This window comes from Nelumbo nucifera, chromosome 6 (assembly GCF_055504915.1).
Source record: "Nelumbo nucifera cultivar China Antique chromosome 6, China Antique-T2T, whole genome shotgun sequence".
Classification (NCBI taxonomy): Eukaryota; Viridiplantae; Streptophyta; class Magnoliopsida; order Proteales; family Nelumbonaceae; genus Nelumbo; species Nelumbo nucifera.
In genome coordinates this window covers 11,694,480-11,710,444 of record NC_142654.1, presented here as the reverse complement: position 1 = coordinate 11,710,444, position 15,965 = coordinate 11,694,480, and the positions used below count along the sequence as shown (strand labels likewise).

The window sequence follows — 15,965 nt, the reverse complement described above, 5'->3', positions numbered from 1 at the left end:
CTAACACCTCTAAATTCTCCCGCTTTCAAGCACTCACATACTCGCAAATCAGTCAGCCGATCTCACAACTTCGACATCTAAAACCAAATCCCACGCCATCATGATTATGTTAAAAAAAATACAGAGATGAACAAACTTAACAAGTGTGGCACGCTTGGTGCAAGCAAACGCAAAATTGTAACCAATTAAGCACTTTCATAGTTGCACTTAGCAATTGGTAAACCAGTAACGACCCCCCACCCCGGTCCCGCCAAGTGACGCTATACGTGCCAACAGTATTCTTTAGTTTTTTAAATGTACATGTCTGCCGGTAGTCCAGCATCGACAGTCGACAAAATAATTGACTTACAAGTTACAACAATATCTTTGCATTGGGAAAATACTACTTTGGGTGGCAAAAAAGCCACCATCGTGCCGTATTTAAACCAGGGCCCAGGGCCCAGCCCAACCCAAAGCATGCCTATGGCCCACAGCTTGTTTTGTGGTTGATAGACTGGGCGGCCACGACAATATCTACCTGATTTGGTGCCGGTGTGAATTCAAGTATGTCTCCACGTAACATTGCAAATGTCCTCGTTCTAGTAGTATTCCACCGGGGTGTCAGGGCAACTGTCGTCCGAGATATCCGGCCGGCTGATAAACGGTGGCGGGATGTGGGGTGGTGTTGTGCACCTCAAAAGTGCCCAATTCACACCTTGGAAGAACGGGTGGTGCTTGATCGCCGTCGCGCCCATCATCGACCCTAGTCGCCTCGCCGGATCCTTAACTACCAGTTGCGTGATCAAATCCTTCGCCGACGCCGAGATAGCCGGTTCCTTCGGGAACTCAAGTGCCCGAGCTACGATGTTGGCTAGGGTTAGCTCATTGTCCATGCCCTTAAAGGGCGTCACCCCGTATAATAATTCGTATATGAATATACCGAGTGTCCACCAATCCACTGCGCTTCCATGGCCTTCACCCGATACAATTTCCGGTGCCAGGTACTCGTGGGTGCCAACGAAAGACATCGATCTGAGGTCGACCGGTTCAGCGACCACTTCCGGGCCGCCTCGGTGCCCGGGTTTCTTCTTGCGCTTGCGTTTCGGTTGGAAGCACGACACTGCCGGAACGATGCAGCTGGGAAGGATGCATGAAGCAGAGATAAATGGAGGTTGGTCAGCCGGGTAGTCACCAGACGGGGCTGGGGCCGGTGGGTTCTGATCGGAGACGATCTGAGCCGTTGATGTCGAATTATCGCATTTTAACGAGAGGTCAAAATCGGTCAGCATGATGTGTCCGTCCGATTTCACAAGCACATTTTCGGGCTTGAGATCTCTGTAGACGATACCCATCATGTGAACGTACTCCAGAGCGACTACCACCTCGGATGCGTAGAACCTAGAAGCAACGGAGACAACAAGCTTCCACATCAATAATCTAAGCAATTAATTAAAATTAATTAATAGAGAACTCATTTAACTCAATCGGGTCCCACATGGATTCCAATCGGATGGCCTGCTAGAGAGTTTATGGATGCAGAGACAAGTGAGGAGGACTCGTTTTCTAGAGAATTGCGACAATGCCATCAATAGGAGAAATAATATCCTTCCCCCTTCCGAATTCCGACATCCAACTCTTGAAAAGACGAAAGAGAACGAGGAAACGGCAAAAGAGGAAACAAAGCCACGCAAATCCGGCCAATTCTATTAGATATAGAATAGAGATTAAGATACGCGAGCAAAAGTACTAAAATGTCCCTGTTAATGGTACGAGAGAACCGATTCTCTCAAGTACCTCACTAGGCACCATACCATGGATCCCGGGACGTATACGCTTGAAGAAATTCTGAAGCGTTTTGGTGATGGTAAACTCACGTGGGGGCATAGCCTTTTAACCGTCGGATTTTTGTCAGAAAGATTGACGACAATACTGACGACGAGTCAGAGGGGACGATGTGGATAATCCAAACCCTTCAGCCAAACTGCCAAACATGATTCCTGAGTGGCCACGTGTACAGTCCCGTCATCGTCAGTAAATACGCTATAGCATTATTAGTGCAAACTGCGAAGTATAGTGGATGTGGCATTACAGTAATATTTTTGCAAAACAAACCCCAAAAGTTACGAAAAGAAAGTAGCAATAAATTGTCAAATGGGACGTCCTAACTCCCGTCGAAGTTCAAAATCCCACAAGGCCACAACTATCTGTTCTGAATTTCTGAATCGAAAACTTAACGACACGTCCAAAATACTGAGATTACCAGGTGTATTATGGAGACAGCTGAAACAATGTCCGATCAAGTTCGTCGACCGGCAAAACAGTGATGGACACCGGGCCCACCACCGACAGCCTATGCGTCGACCAGGTGATGGACCCCACACTGCATCCATCATTGCATCCCAAGGTAAAAGGATGGTTTCTATGATACCCAAAGTGAGGATTGTGTATTGGTGTGTATCAAAGAGAAACTAACAGGAAAACAAGAGAGAGAGAGAGAGAGAGGAGGGGGGGGGGAGCTTGGTTACGCACCTGACGGCTTGTTCGTCGAACCACTTCCCAGGCTGTCGTTGCCGGAGAACGTGTAAGTCACCGCCGGGACAGAAGTCGGTCAACAAACACGGCCACTTCGCGGAGTCCAAGCTCGCGTAAAGCGTGGGTAGAAACGGATGATCCAGCATGTCCAATATTTCCTTCTCAGTCCGCGCTCTACCTTCTTTGTTCCGAGCCGCGAGTTCCTTCTTATCCATCACTTTGGCAGCAAAGGTACACCCCGGGGCGCCTTTTAGTTCCACAAGGTAGACACTCCCGATATCACCGCTACCGAGTCTCTGGACGAATCTCAAGTCATGGAGTCCGAGTCCACCATTAGGGGATTCCGATCTAACGCGCTGAATCCCATCCCAGCAGGGGTCTCCAGAGGAGGCGTGTGGTTTAGTGGAGATGGATCCGAAACTGGACGCAGTCCAGGTTGTCTCGGAGCCGGAGCTGGTACTGCAGTTGATATCTGTCGCGGTAGTAGTGGAGTTGAAGCTCATGCTCAGGAGATCGTCGGCGAGGTCGTCGACCCATGGTTGCATGTTTTCGGCTGCAGGGGTCGGTCCCTCTCGACGAGAAGGTTCCGAGTAACTTACGAATTCTCTCAGAAAGACATTGAAAGAAAGCAAATATGGGAATTTGGAGAGAGAGAGAGAGTATGCGGAGAGGTGATGACTTATGAAGTGCGGGGGGTGGGCCGGTGGGGTGGGGAAGTCAGAAGATGGGCCGAAAAGATGGGCTTGGGCCATGTGGGAGAGGTATGAAAGCTTTGGCTTCTTAGGAAATTGGGAGGTGTGGTCCATTGGCCATAGCCAATATATAGCATTGTTTTCTTTCTCAGCTGGGTGATCCGGATAAATGGGCGGGTAAGGAGGTGGACTTGCGGAAATGAAGGGGGCAGGGGGGAGAGGCAGAGGGCTCAGAGCCACTAGAGTGAGACTAGTATTTATTTATATCCAAATCTTGAATTTGAAAGGAACATTATAATTTATGGTAAATTAATGATGTCGGGGTTTTAGCTTTCGGACGTTGAATGTATGACCGAATCTGCTCCCCACAATGTCTCACAGCACATGTATTGAGAATATCTCCCGATGACTCGAGATATTATTATCGGGAGATGTTTTTAATACAAGAAGAGGATGTGTTGTGGGACGTTGTGGGGGCAGATTTGAACTCGATTCATACACGGGAACGTGTCTGCTGGACTGCAAAGAATTTAAAATATCCAAGATATTTTTACCCAGACGGGTCCATCCTCTTTTAGTAAGTTTCACGCTTTCAGCCTAACAATTTCAACAAAAAACTTTTAGGGCTGCAAATGGTATATATTCATCCGAACATTATGTTAACTGGTGATTGAAGTTCGATGTGTTTATAATAAGATCGAATATGGATGCACCCCTATCTAATAATCTGATTCAATTCGATTTATATATACCTAAAAGGTAAATTGCTGAAATTGAACTTTATTACACAGTTGCAAGTAGATTCATTTAGTTAAAGAGTCAAAGAATGTATCAAATAATATCATCCAATTATCATTAAGGCTGATTTTTATGAAAAAAAACACAATTCAAAGTTTTATGAGCAATAAAAAAATGAGAATTTCAGTTGCAATTTTATGCGTAAATTTCTTAAACTATTTTTATTATTTAGCCAATTGATTAAGTAAATTCCTACTCTTTGATTTTTGTCTAACGCTACCCCTACTGTTTCGTAAAATTGTCATTGTCGTTAAATATCAAAAAGGTTGAAATGCTAGTTTTTACCTTTCTGTTAAATCTCGTCTATCTTTCCTTAGCACTCTCCCACCCAACCCACCCCTCCTCCTACTCCTTCTCCTCTCTCTCTCTCTCTCACCCTCTTACCCTCTTCTGTTTTTGCTTTGTCGTCGCTTCTCTGGAAGAACAGGGTTTCCATAGTAGAAGGAGCGGGCACTTCCTTGTCGTTTGGATTGGTTCTCACTATTGGATTTTAATCTTATTAGAGATTAAATCAAATGAGGTTTGATTGATCAAAAAAAGCACCTGCACACATGTCTTGGAAAATAGTTTTTCTCTTACTAAAACCAGTTTTCAACTTGTCCCACATTGGAAAATTATAAAACTTGTCCTTAGAAATAAAGAAGAGAGTATGGAGACTTGCTACCACGCAACGCGTGCACACGTGCAATGAGGCACTTTAGAGGCGCACTTATCAGGTCTAGAACCGACATCTAGTTTCCTATTATTTCTTGTTCGAAGATATTCACATCTATGCCTATGAGTTCCCACCCTGGTAGATTGACTCCACCTCGGATCTATGGGGCTCACCTCGGGTGCCCATAGACCACCTCACCCTACATAGTTGGCTAGTGACGAGTCAAACTCATCCTAGGTGACTTGACAACTGCTCTGGCTTAACCGATGGCACACTAAGTGATAGCTCGACATATGATTTGAGCTCCATGCATAAAGAAACACAATCCTTCGAGGCAAGTTACGCCAGAAGAAGCACACTCGAGCTCCACCATGTGTGCATAGATTGGTCATCTAACAGCCATGACTGACATCGTCATCATCACACATGACTATCTCATCAATCAATGGGCCCCAGGCTTCCTCCATGCATCAACAACATGGTGCGTGAGTCACTTGTACATGTTCCACTTCAACTCCAAGGGTCATGCCCTGAGTTCCAGGTGTCTTGACCGGACTCCAAGTGTCTCACAGAGCCTCTAGGTGTTCTACACCTCTCCGACACGTGTACTTTTGGCTTGAGCACCCGAAACCTATTTAAAGGTTATTTTTGCATTCATTTCATACTTTTGGTTTCATTAATTATCTGCCTAACCACCTCGGATAGATCGGCCTTACTGACTTGCTTGTCAAAGACCTAAGCTTGGGATCTCACCCTGGGCCCTCTGACTTTGTCTTCTTTTGCAGGTATGCTCCAAGCTACCCTGAGACCCTTCACAACTTTTGATCTTTATCAAAACATATAAAAAATGCACAGGCCATCAATCATTCTTTAAACACATTATTAAATTTAACATATAATACATAATATGCATTGTCTAAGATGTGTATTATGGTCTTACGGGTTGGGACAGACCAGGGAGGGTTAGGTTTAGCCTAATACAATACCTAACAGCCTGTACCTGTACGGGTTTTAAAATCCCAAAACTCATCTTCACCCTTGATCATGCGTGATCTGGATGCTCCTAGATATAAGGCAGCTCGGACGTTGGTTGCCAAGTGGATCGCCCAAATTGCAAGAGAAAGGGATCAGAGAACCCGGGGTGGCTAACCTGGTGAGGTCGCTCCAATGCTTAAGTTAGTACTCGATAGGTAGATGCGAGCTGGAAATCAATATGGTAGAGAGCTAGAATGCACTTAATCGCGCGAACCTTAATCTTGGGGGTTGATGCCTTTATATGGCAAGGTTGTTGTGGGCCTCACAAAGCCTTTCCGAGATCTTTGGGCTGAACAAGTAGGAGTCCATTATGCACCGATAGGTGGATAACGTGCTAACTGATTGTGCATATCGTGTCCATCCGATACGGGCGGGATACGAATAAGGCCTATAGTTTTGCGATTTGACCCCAAAAGACTTGGACACAGCAGGAGAGATTCTAGAATCTATTACATGTCACCTCGACGTACATGGGTACTGAGGTGCCTGGGCTCTAATGTTGCCCAAAGTAGCAAGACACCCGAGGTCCCCTGATCTGCTAACGTGGCAACCAATGTTGAGTAATCGTTTGGTCAACAAGTCGCATCCACGTGTTCTCTGTTCATTAGGTTGGGCTAAATCACCCCTCATAAATTGCCCCCCACTCGTGCGCGGGTCACAACCCGATGTGAGGAGTTCATGTTGGGTTGAGGTGGATTTGGCTTTGGCCGATCTGACGGTTTGATCTCAGTGACCCGTACGGTTCGACCAGGAAACTAGATCGCGTACTAGGAACGTGCGGACGTCAAAACGTGTTCTCAACTAATTTCAGCCTTGAGAGGAATGTAGTCGGTTTTCATGGGAGCCATCGGATTACGTTGATCTTGCCTGTCCAAAATCGACTACAGTGGCTATAAATAGGGGTCATGGATTCCCCATTTTCTATGTCGTGATTTGTGCGTTCGTATTCTGAGCTCGCATGTCCACTTCCATGTCGGTGTCACCTATTCTTGTTCTTCGAAGTCATCTCTCTTCTCTTTGGCTTAGGAAAGCCTTCTTCGTTCCTACTTGTTTTCCTTTGATTACGATGTCGAGTGTTAGCACTGGTAGTCTGTTGAATGCCAGTAACGAGTCAAGTGGGACTAAGGTGGACTCCTCGGGCCAAGAAGTAGAGTTTGGTCCTATCGAGGTAGGCACCTCGGCACAAGGTTCCGAGCCCAGCCCGCCCGAGGTGGATTCCCAAACAAAAGAGTGGGAAGACTCTGAGAAGGAAGCGTCGAGCTCCCGTAGTTCTTTGAGGCTGGGGCCGAATTGCTTTGGTTCTTCCATGATGACTGCGAAGAGGATACAAACATTGGTTGAGCACTACAAGTTCCTTGAGGACCACAGCTGGTGTATCCCTTTGGAGGGATATCCTTGGGACCATGATCCCGACGAGGTCGTGGTGTTCGAGGAACAGCTGACAGCCGAGTTGCGCTTCCCGTTCCACCTGTTCATCATGAAGATTCTCTGATTTTTAACATAACCATAGGTCAGCTTCACCCGAACTCAGTTCGCTCTATAGTTGGTACCATCTCCCTATTTCACCACTTCGATAAACCTTTGACCATGGACACCTTTACCTTGATCTATTCTATTAAGAAGAACTCTACCGGTCTTCCTTCTTCTGAACACCATAGTTACAACCTGACCCCCTGACCTGGGTACAAGATCCTGTATGGTGTCCCCAACAAAGTCCCAAACTAGAAGAGGCACTATTTTATCATCACTGTGGTTGGAGTTGGCCATTTCCGACGCACTAGAGAACGACCATCGGCAGATGTTAGTGCGGTCCTCCTAAACCAACTTCCCTAGAAGATGAAAGACCCGGGTGCTCCACTCATAAGCTATGTCATCTCTGGAATCACCTTTAATCGGGCCCTATTGGATCTTGGGGCCAGTGTAAACCTGCTTTCGTCCATTATCTATGAAAGGTTCAGGATCGGCGAGTTAAAACCCACCCCGGTAATTCTGCAACTCGCTGATTGGTCGGTCAAGACTCTTGGAGGTGTTATCGAGGACGTCATTATTAGGATAGATGATTGTTATTTCCCCGTAGACTTTGTTGTCCTAGACATGACCCCAACCAAGGAACTAAACCATAACTCGATAATCCTAGGACGCTCGTTTCTAGCAACGACCAATGCAAACATCAATTGTAAATCGGGAGAAATTGACATTTCATTTGGGGAGCAGAAAATCTAGTTAAATGTTTTTGGTGCCTCTAACTATATAAATCTAGGGGAAGATGAGTGCAAGATAGATGTAGTTGATGATCTTTTAGATGCCCTGTTTGCCCCTTGGTTAGCCCAGTCTAAGCTCTATTTGTATGAAGAAGAAAAAGTGAGTCTGAGAGTTTAGATGAAGGAGATGAATGAATGTGTCTGGCTGAAGACGTTAAACTTAGCGTTGGTTGGGAGGCAACCTAACATAGTTTCCAGTTGTCTTTAGGATTAGAGTTTTTGGTTTTTGATTCAAGACCAGTTGGCAGACCTTGAACCCCTCGAGAAAACCCTCTCGATTGTTCCCTTTGTCCCGAGTCCCTTTGCAACATCCTAGTTATGCCATTAGGGACAATGGCATTTAAGTTGGGGTGAGGAAAGAGGGAGAGAGAGAAAAAAAATTTGAAAAAAATTTGATTGAGAAGTTAAGCCTTTAAATATGTAGAATTAAAATTTCACTAAAAAATTTAAATTTTTTTCCATTAAAAGAGATTCCCAAATAGAAAAAGTTGAGGAAACTGATAGAAGAGTATTGAATTTTGTAGAAATTGGTAACAAATGATAGGAGTCAAAATTGGTCTTATTTGAATATTGTTGAAACCGTTTAGAAATTAGAAAATACTCCCAAGTTTGTCCCTACCAAGATAAGAAGAGAAAGATTGAGAAATCAGACACAAAAATTCTTTAAATTATTAGAGACAGTGGACAACCCTGAACAGTGTTTCAAAATAAAAGAAAGAGAATAAAAAGTCAATGGACACCCTAGACCTAGTAACCCTGTCTCTTGACCTAAGTTAAGTGTAGAGATTTGCGTCAAACGGAAAAGGAAATGCCAAAGACAATCACCTAACACTTTGTAACCGGGTCTCTTCATCTAAGGCAAGTGTTGAGATTCGCGTCAAACGGTGGAAGGTAGCAATCCACCGTATATCAAGTTCAGGGTTATTGTGCATTCTCTTTCTTCTCTCTCTCTCTCTCTTTTTTTTGAATGTACTTCGAACCTTTTTTTTACATTAATACAATGTAGTTCATTCTCTCTTTTGAATCTACTTCGAACCCTTCTTTTGTGCAAATTTTTGTGGATTACCCTGAAGTGCCGAGTTGACGAGCTAGGCATGAGTAAGAATAAACTGATCTCGTTGTATGCCAAAGTACGTAGACACTTTGGGTATGTGCCTGACTTGCCTGCGTACGGGCTACTTTTATGTTTACCCTAGTGGAAGCGACTAGGTCTTAGGTTGCGTATGCCGAGCGACAATGTATTAGATTGTCCATGCTGAAGAGGCGATTGAGACTTATCTGACCATGCCGAAGAGGTGACTGAGACTTGTATTGTGCCGAGATCTTTTGTCAGCTCGACAACATGGCCCTTAGGCCCTTAGGCTCGGTGTCCTTTTGACCAGCTCGGTGGTCTTGTGGATTTAGTGAAATTTTGGGAATGTTGGAGTCACGAGTTCATGGATAATACCTCCTAATATTGTCAACATTCCAAGCTTGAGATACCTACCTCCCTTCCATAGTGTTGAGCTCATATTTGCCTTCTCTGAACACACCTCTCACCCTATACGGACCCTCCCAATTCGGTCCAAGGTTGCCTACGCCAGGCTCGGGTACCATCACCTTACGAAGCACCAGGTCGCCAACTTGGAACTGTCGTCTCCAGACCTGGGCATTATAATACCGAGCTACTTGCTGCTGGTATTCCATAGTCCAAATGTGTGCCAGGTCGCACACTTCTTCGATAAGGTCCAAGTAAGTTCGAAGTTCGTCATCATTCGCCTCTTTGTTGTACGCTTCGAGTCGTAACACCGGTGACTCGGTCTCTGCTGGGATCACAACCTCCGTCCCATATGTCAGGTTGAAGGGAGTTTCACCAGTTGCGGTCTTGACAGTCGTTTTTTAGGCCCAAAGGACACTGGGTAGTTCGTCCACCCACAACCCCTTAGCTTACGCCAAACGAGCTTTTTATCCGCGAAGGATAGCCCTGTTCGTCACTTCAGTTTGTTCGTTCGCCTGCGGGTGTGCTACTGATGTGAAGTTCTACTAAATTTCCATCTCGGCACACCAGTTATGGAACTTGATATCTTCGAACTGTTTCCCATTGTACGAGATCAACACCTTGGGTAATCTGAAACGACACACTATGTTTTTCCAAAAGAAGTTCTACACGTCCCGGGCTGTAATTGTCACCAGTGGCTTAGCTTCCACCCACTTTGTGAATTAGTCCACTACCACAACTAGAAATCTTCCTTGCCCTGTTGTTGCTGGGAATGGTCTGAGGATGTCAATCCCCCACTAGGTGAAGGGCCACGGGCTAGTTAGGTACTTTAGATCGGCGGCTGGTTGATGGAGGATGTTAGTCTGTCTCTAACTGTTGTCGCATTTCTTAACGAGCTTGAGTGCGTCTTCCTTCATGGTAGGCTAGCGCTTTGTCCCCCAAGTGTCCTCCGCAAAGTCCTTCATGGATGTTGCGAAGTGCCAATTTTTCTTTTGAAAGCTACAAGCAACGTAGGTAGGGGAGCATAAAGGACCTGTTGTACAGTCGTCCGTCAATAAGGACGTAGAGAGTTGACTGACGCTCTACCCTCCGAATTGCGTTGCATTCTGCTGGCAGGGTCCCGTGGAGCAGATAATCTACGAGCAAGTCAATCCAGTTTGGTTCTGCTTGCAACACAAGAGCAACCTCTTCTGTCCCCCCAAGAATGTTGGGCTGAGGCAAGTCTTATATGTATTTTGTCTGCATCGTATTGTCACTGGTACTTGCCAACCGCGACAGGGCATCATCCTCAGCATTCTCAGATCTCGGTAGTTGCCTAATGAACCAGGAAACGAAGCTGGGAACCATTACCTTGGCTAGATAATTCGCCATAGTAGAATCTCGAGCTTCGTAGTCGCCGTTGACTTGGTTTACTACTAACTGAGAATCGTTGCACACTACGAGGTGCTTTACGTCCATTTCCTTTGGTAGACTGAGCCCAATAGTCAATGCCTCATACTCTGCCTCATTGTTCGATGCCTTGAATCTGAATCAGAGAGCATACTCTAGTTTCACCTCGCTTGGCCCGTACAGTATTAGTCCAACACCACTTCCCCGTTGGTTAGATGAGCTGTCGACGTGGAGGATCTAGAGCTCCTCATCCCAAATTGGTACTACCATGACCGGAACTGATGCCACGCTGGTTGACTTCTCCAATGTGTTAGCGGGCTCAATTAGTTCTAGGGTCGGCATGCTAAATGTACATTCTGCTATGAAGTTCGCCAAGATTTGGTCTTTGATTGTTGGTCGTGGCTTGAACCGAATGTCATACTCGCTCAGCTTGATGGCCCAATTCGTCAACCTACCGGACACCTCGGGCTTGAGCAAAACATGCTTCAGAGGCTTGTTGGTAAGGTCGATGATGGTGTGGGCTTGGAAGTATGGGCATAGCTTCTGAGCTGCTACTACTAGAGCGTATGCTAACTTCTCAATGTCAAGGTATCTGATCTCTGCATCCTACAAAACTTTACTTATGTAGTGTACATGTCATTGGACCCAGTTGACTTCTTTAATTAGTATCGAGCTTACCACCTCATCACTATGAAGAGGTACAATTTTAGCTCGTCACCTTCCTCAGGTCAGGTTAACACCGGGGTGGTACTTAGGTACTTTTTTCTGCTCATTGAATGCGAGCTGACATTCTTCAGTACATGCAAGATTTTCATTCTTTTTTATTGCCTTAAAGAAAGTTAGGCACCGACCCGCCGATTTAGACATAAACTGGCTTAAAGCAGCTATTTGTCCAGTTAGCCTTTGGTCTTCCTTTATCTTTTGGGGTGGTCTCACATCTAATATAGACTTGATCTTGTCTGTGTTAGCTTTGATGCCACACCGGTTCACTATGTAACTAAGGAACTTGCCCGACATGACCCTGAAGACACACTTGTTCAGGTTGAGCTTCATGTTAAATTTTCTTAGAATTTGAAAAACGCAATTTAAATCATCGATTAAAGAGTTCAAAAACTGGGTCTTCACGACCATGTCGTCAACATAACACTCCATCTTATTACCGATCAATGGTTCAAAAATCTTGTTACAAGTCATTGGAATGTTTCTCCAGCTTTTTTTTTAGCCCGAAGGTTATTAGTTTGTAACAATACAGCCCTAGCTCGGTTACAAAAGCGTTCTTGTCCTTATCGGCTATGCCCATCCTAATCTGGTTGTAGCCGGAGTAGGTGTCCACGAAGCTCAACAACTCATCCTAGGCAGTCTATTCTAGGAAGGGGGAAGAAATCCTTAGTGCAGGCACGGTTGAGGTTGGTGTAGTTGATGCACATGCATCACTTCCCATTGGCCTTCTTCACCAGCACAAGGTTGGCACCCAACTCAGGTAATGGACCTCCCTATCGAAGTCTACTGCGAGGAGCTTCCCGACCTCCTCATTGACTACCCTCCACCGCTGCGGGGCGAGATTGTGTTTTAGTTGTCTCACTGGCCTAACTAAAGGGTCCACATTTAGTTTGTGAGTAATCACAGTAGGGTCAATGCTGGGAATTTTTGCTACCAAGTAGGCAAAAACCTCTAAATTATTAAGTAAAAAACTCATCAGTTGTGATCGAAGTGGTTCGCTTATCAAAGTGCCGATCTAGAGGGTCTTCGTTGGCTCGGTTTTGGAAACTAATACATGGACAATTTCCTCTATTGCGGTAGCTCGCTCCTCCGTGCAGTCATATGGTTGCTCCAGTTCGATGTCATCTGCCAACGTTGCCTTATCCTTTAGTACGGCCATGTAGCACTTGCGAGACTCGAGCTGGTCACCTCGTACTATCCCTACTCTGCAACTTGTCGGAAACTTCATCGCTAAATAGTAAATTGACACTATTGCTCGCAAGGCGTGCTGGACGGACCGACCTATGATCGTGTTATAGGCGGATAGAGTCGTGACCACCAGGAATGTGTGCTTGATTCTCACTAAGTTTGGCCATGTCCCTGCCGCAACTGGTACTTTGACCCGGCCAAGGGGTCTGACCTCTTCGCCGCTAAACCCCACCAGAGGTGTATCTGTTGGCTTCAAATCGCTCTGCTTCAACTACAACTTGTTGAAGGTCCCCTTGAATAGGATGTCGGCTGAACTCCCAGAGTCCACCAAGATCCACTTTACCTTGAAATCATTAATGACGAGCTTCACAACAAAAGCGTCATCATGTGGATACTGTATCCCACGTGCACCATCCTCGGTGAAGTAAATGGGTTCTTCCACCCAAGGTTGCTTTGGTGGGTTCTCTGGTTCTTGCTCCAATTCCCTGACCAAGGTCTTTGCTGCTACTGTATTACATCCTGCTACAACGGACCCACTAGTAATCATATTGATCACCCCGCAGATCAGTCTTTCTTCTAGCGGTTGCTATCAAGGTGGCTGATCGTTCTGCCTGCTCGACTCTAGAGCGTCCCTCCTCTGATTAGTTTGTTGGTCCCCTTGTTCCCTCCCCTCGCGCAAAATATATTTCTTTAGATACTCGCAACGAATGAGCTCCTCGATTTTGTCGCGGAGATACCGAAAATTCTTAGTACTGTGCCCGATGTCATGGTGAAAATGACAGTAAACATTCCGGTTTTTGGTCGCCAGGTCTCCCTGCAGCCTAGGTGGCCACTTTGGCGAAGGAAGAATCCTTGATTGACTTCAAGACCTCTCCTCGCTTTGCATTGAGGGGGGTGTAGGACGTTCTTTCCACAGGAGGGGTTCTGGATTGCCGACCCGACCTGTAGCTCCGAGACAGGGACTTACTTCTCTGGCGAGGTGACTTGCTTCTCCTTGGGGACTTGCTCTTCTTTCTTCTGTGCTTGTTGCTGCTTGTTCCTTTTTCTTCTCTCTTTCTCTTCTCGCATTGTTGGCTCTTTATTTTTGGGCCAAGAGCTTCTTTTGTACTCATGAACCTCTCAGCTATCGCAAGGAATTCCGTGATGGTCTTTGGACGATTTACTCTAAGATACCACATGAACTCCTTGTGCTTCGCTCCTTTCCGTGCTGCGGTGAGGAGCACAGCTGGATCGAGCCCCATAATCTGTAGGCACTCTTCGTTGAAGTGCTTGATTTAACTTTTGATCGACTTGTTCTCCCTCTGGACCACATTCAGAAGGCTCTCTTGTGACTTTGGGTCTGGTGCGATGTTCCTATACCATGTCCTGGCTAATCTTCTAAAGGTAGTGGAGAAGGCCACACACATGCACGTTTCCTTTGCTCCAGTGAGATGCATTTGAGACTGGAACACGTCGACATGGTCATTGGGGTCAAAGCTTTCGTCGTACTTCTCCAATGGGTGTACCTTGAAGTCCTTCGACATCGGGGCTGCTAGTAGCTTGGGTGACAGGGGAGAGGGTCGACTCAACAAAGTAGGAGCCAGCTGTGCAGCTACCGAGCTCACTTCCTCCCTTTCCTTGCTTCACTCCAGTGGGCGGTTGTTCCTTGATGGCGGGCTGTTCCTGGCAAAAGATCGGCGAGTCTTGCGACGTCGCTGCTGCTGCTTCTTTACTGGCTCCATGACCTCCGTGTTATCGAGTACTTCAACCCTGGTTTGCTCTGACTCCTAAACACTGTCGCGAGGTGGGACAGGGTTCCTTCCTCCGGCCTCTTCATTGTCGCGAGGTCGCTGCTGGCTATTACGAGGAGCCAAGGGGTCTCGTCTCGAGTCCGCACCTCATGCTCCGAGCTCATTATCACGGAGCTACGACTCGCGATTCTTAGGCCGCGAGTGTTGTTGCTGATTGGTCCTTGTACGCTAGCTGTCTTCGAGTCTGTCTTTGGAATTTCACCTTTGAGAAGGTTGGGGTGTATGCTGACCATCAACTCTACCCCGAGGTGGGGTCCGGTCTCGGGGAGGGATTGGGACCTGAGAGTTTCCTACACTCCAAGGAGGAGATCGACATACACCCTGGTGCTGCTGTTGATGGTGGACCCGGTGTAGGTTCTGGTTCTGATTTTGGTTTTGGTTTTGGTTTTGGCCTTCGTTTTATACTGACTTGGTTGCTGGTTTGGTTGTAGTGGTGGAAACTGTTGCTGGTACTATTGGTAGAAATAATACTACTAAAATTGCTGGAACTGATGTATTTGCTGCATTTGAATTTGCATAGTTTGGACGCTCTGGACTAGGTCGTCAAACTGGTGGCACTCGACCCCAGGAGGAATCATTGAAGGCTCTGGAACGGAAAAAGTGGTGCTCACCTGGGGCAGTGGGACGTTCATCTGTTGACTTGTCTGCTGCATCGTTATGGTTGGGATCCCCAAGGCAGTGAGGGGAATAGTGAATTGTCCAATGGTCACTGAGGAGCCTTGAGGGAATGCTGTCGTATGGTTTTTCCCCCCAGTAATGCCCATATCGACGCCCTTGCCGGTGTTGCTTGAAGAAGCCACTGAAAGAGAGTAGGGTAGTAGATGGGACGTAAAGTAAACTTTTCGATCGGTTCCCACAGACGGCGCCAATTAATCGTGTGCAATCTGGATGCTCCTAGCTGTAAGGCAGCTCGGACGTCAGTTGCCAAGTGGATCGCCCAAACTGCAAGAGAAAGGGATCAGAGAACCCCGGGTAGATAACCCAGTGAGGTCGCTCTGATGCTTAATTTAGTACTCGGTAGGTAGATGTGAGCTAGAAATCAATAAGGTAGAGAGCTAGAATGAACTTAATCGCATGTACCTTAATCTTGGGGGATGATGCCTTTATATAGTAGGATTGTTGTGGGCCTCACGAAGCCTTTCCGAGATCTTTAGACTGAACAAGTAGGAGTCCGTTCCGCACTGATAGGTGGATAACGTGCTAACTGATAGTGCTTATCATGTCCATCCGATTTGGGTGGGATACAGATAAGGCCTATAGTTCCATGATTTGACCCCGGAAGACTCAGAGACAGCGTGCGAGCTTCTAGAATCTGTTACATGTCACCTCGAAGTACTTGGGTACCAAGGTGCCTAGGCTCTGGTTTTGCCCAAAATAGCCAGACACCCGAGATCCCCTAATCTATTAACATGGCACCCAATTCTGAGTCATCGTTTAGTTAGCAGATCG

General features: G+C 46.3%; 1 protein-coding gene across 1 annotated transcript; it reads right to left on the bottom strand.

Annotated features, from left to right (window-relative positions):
* Positions 1-267: 267 nt before the first annotated feature.
* On the bottom strand, positions 268-3,422 carry LOC104587984 (serine/threonine-protein kinase D6PK-like). The gene is made up of 2 exons (XM_010245774.3): positions 2,509-3,422; positions 268-1,377 (listed from the first exon to the last, which is right to left on the bottom strand). The coding sequence occupies exons 1-2, from the start codon at positions 3,315-3,317 to the stop codon at positions 579-581; spliced, it is 1,608 nt and encodes a 535-aa protein (XP_010244076.2). The 5' UTR covers positions 3,318-3,422; the 3' UTR covers positions 268-578.
* Positions 3,423-15,965: the final 12,543 nt, after the last annotated feature.

Coding starts and splice junctions, on each gene's coding strand:
- LOC104587984 (XM_010245774.3), bottom strand. CDS start 3,317: ATGGACCACACCTCCCAATTTCCTAAGAAGCCAAAGCTTTCATACCTC. Junction 1,378..2,508: donor TTCGACGAACAAGCCGTCAG/GTGCGTAACCAA, acceptor CGTTGCTTCTAG/GTTCTACGCATCCGAGGTGG.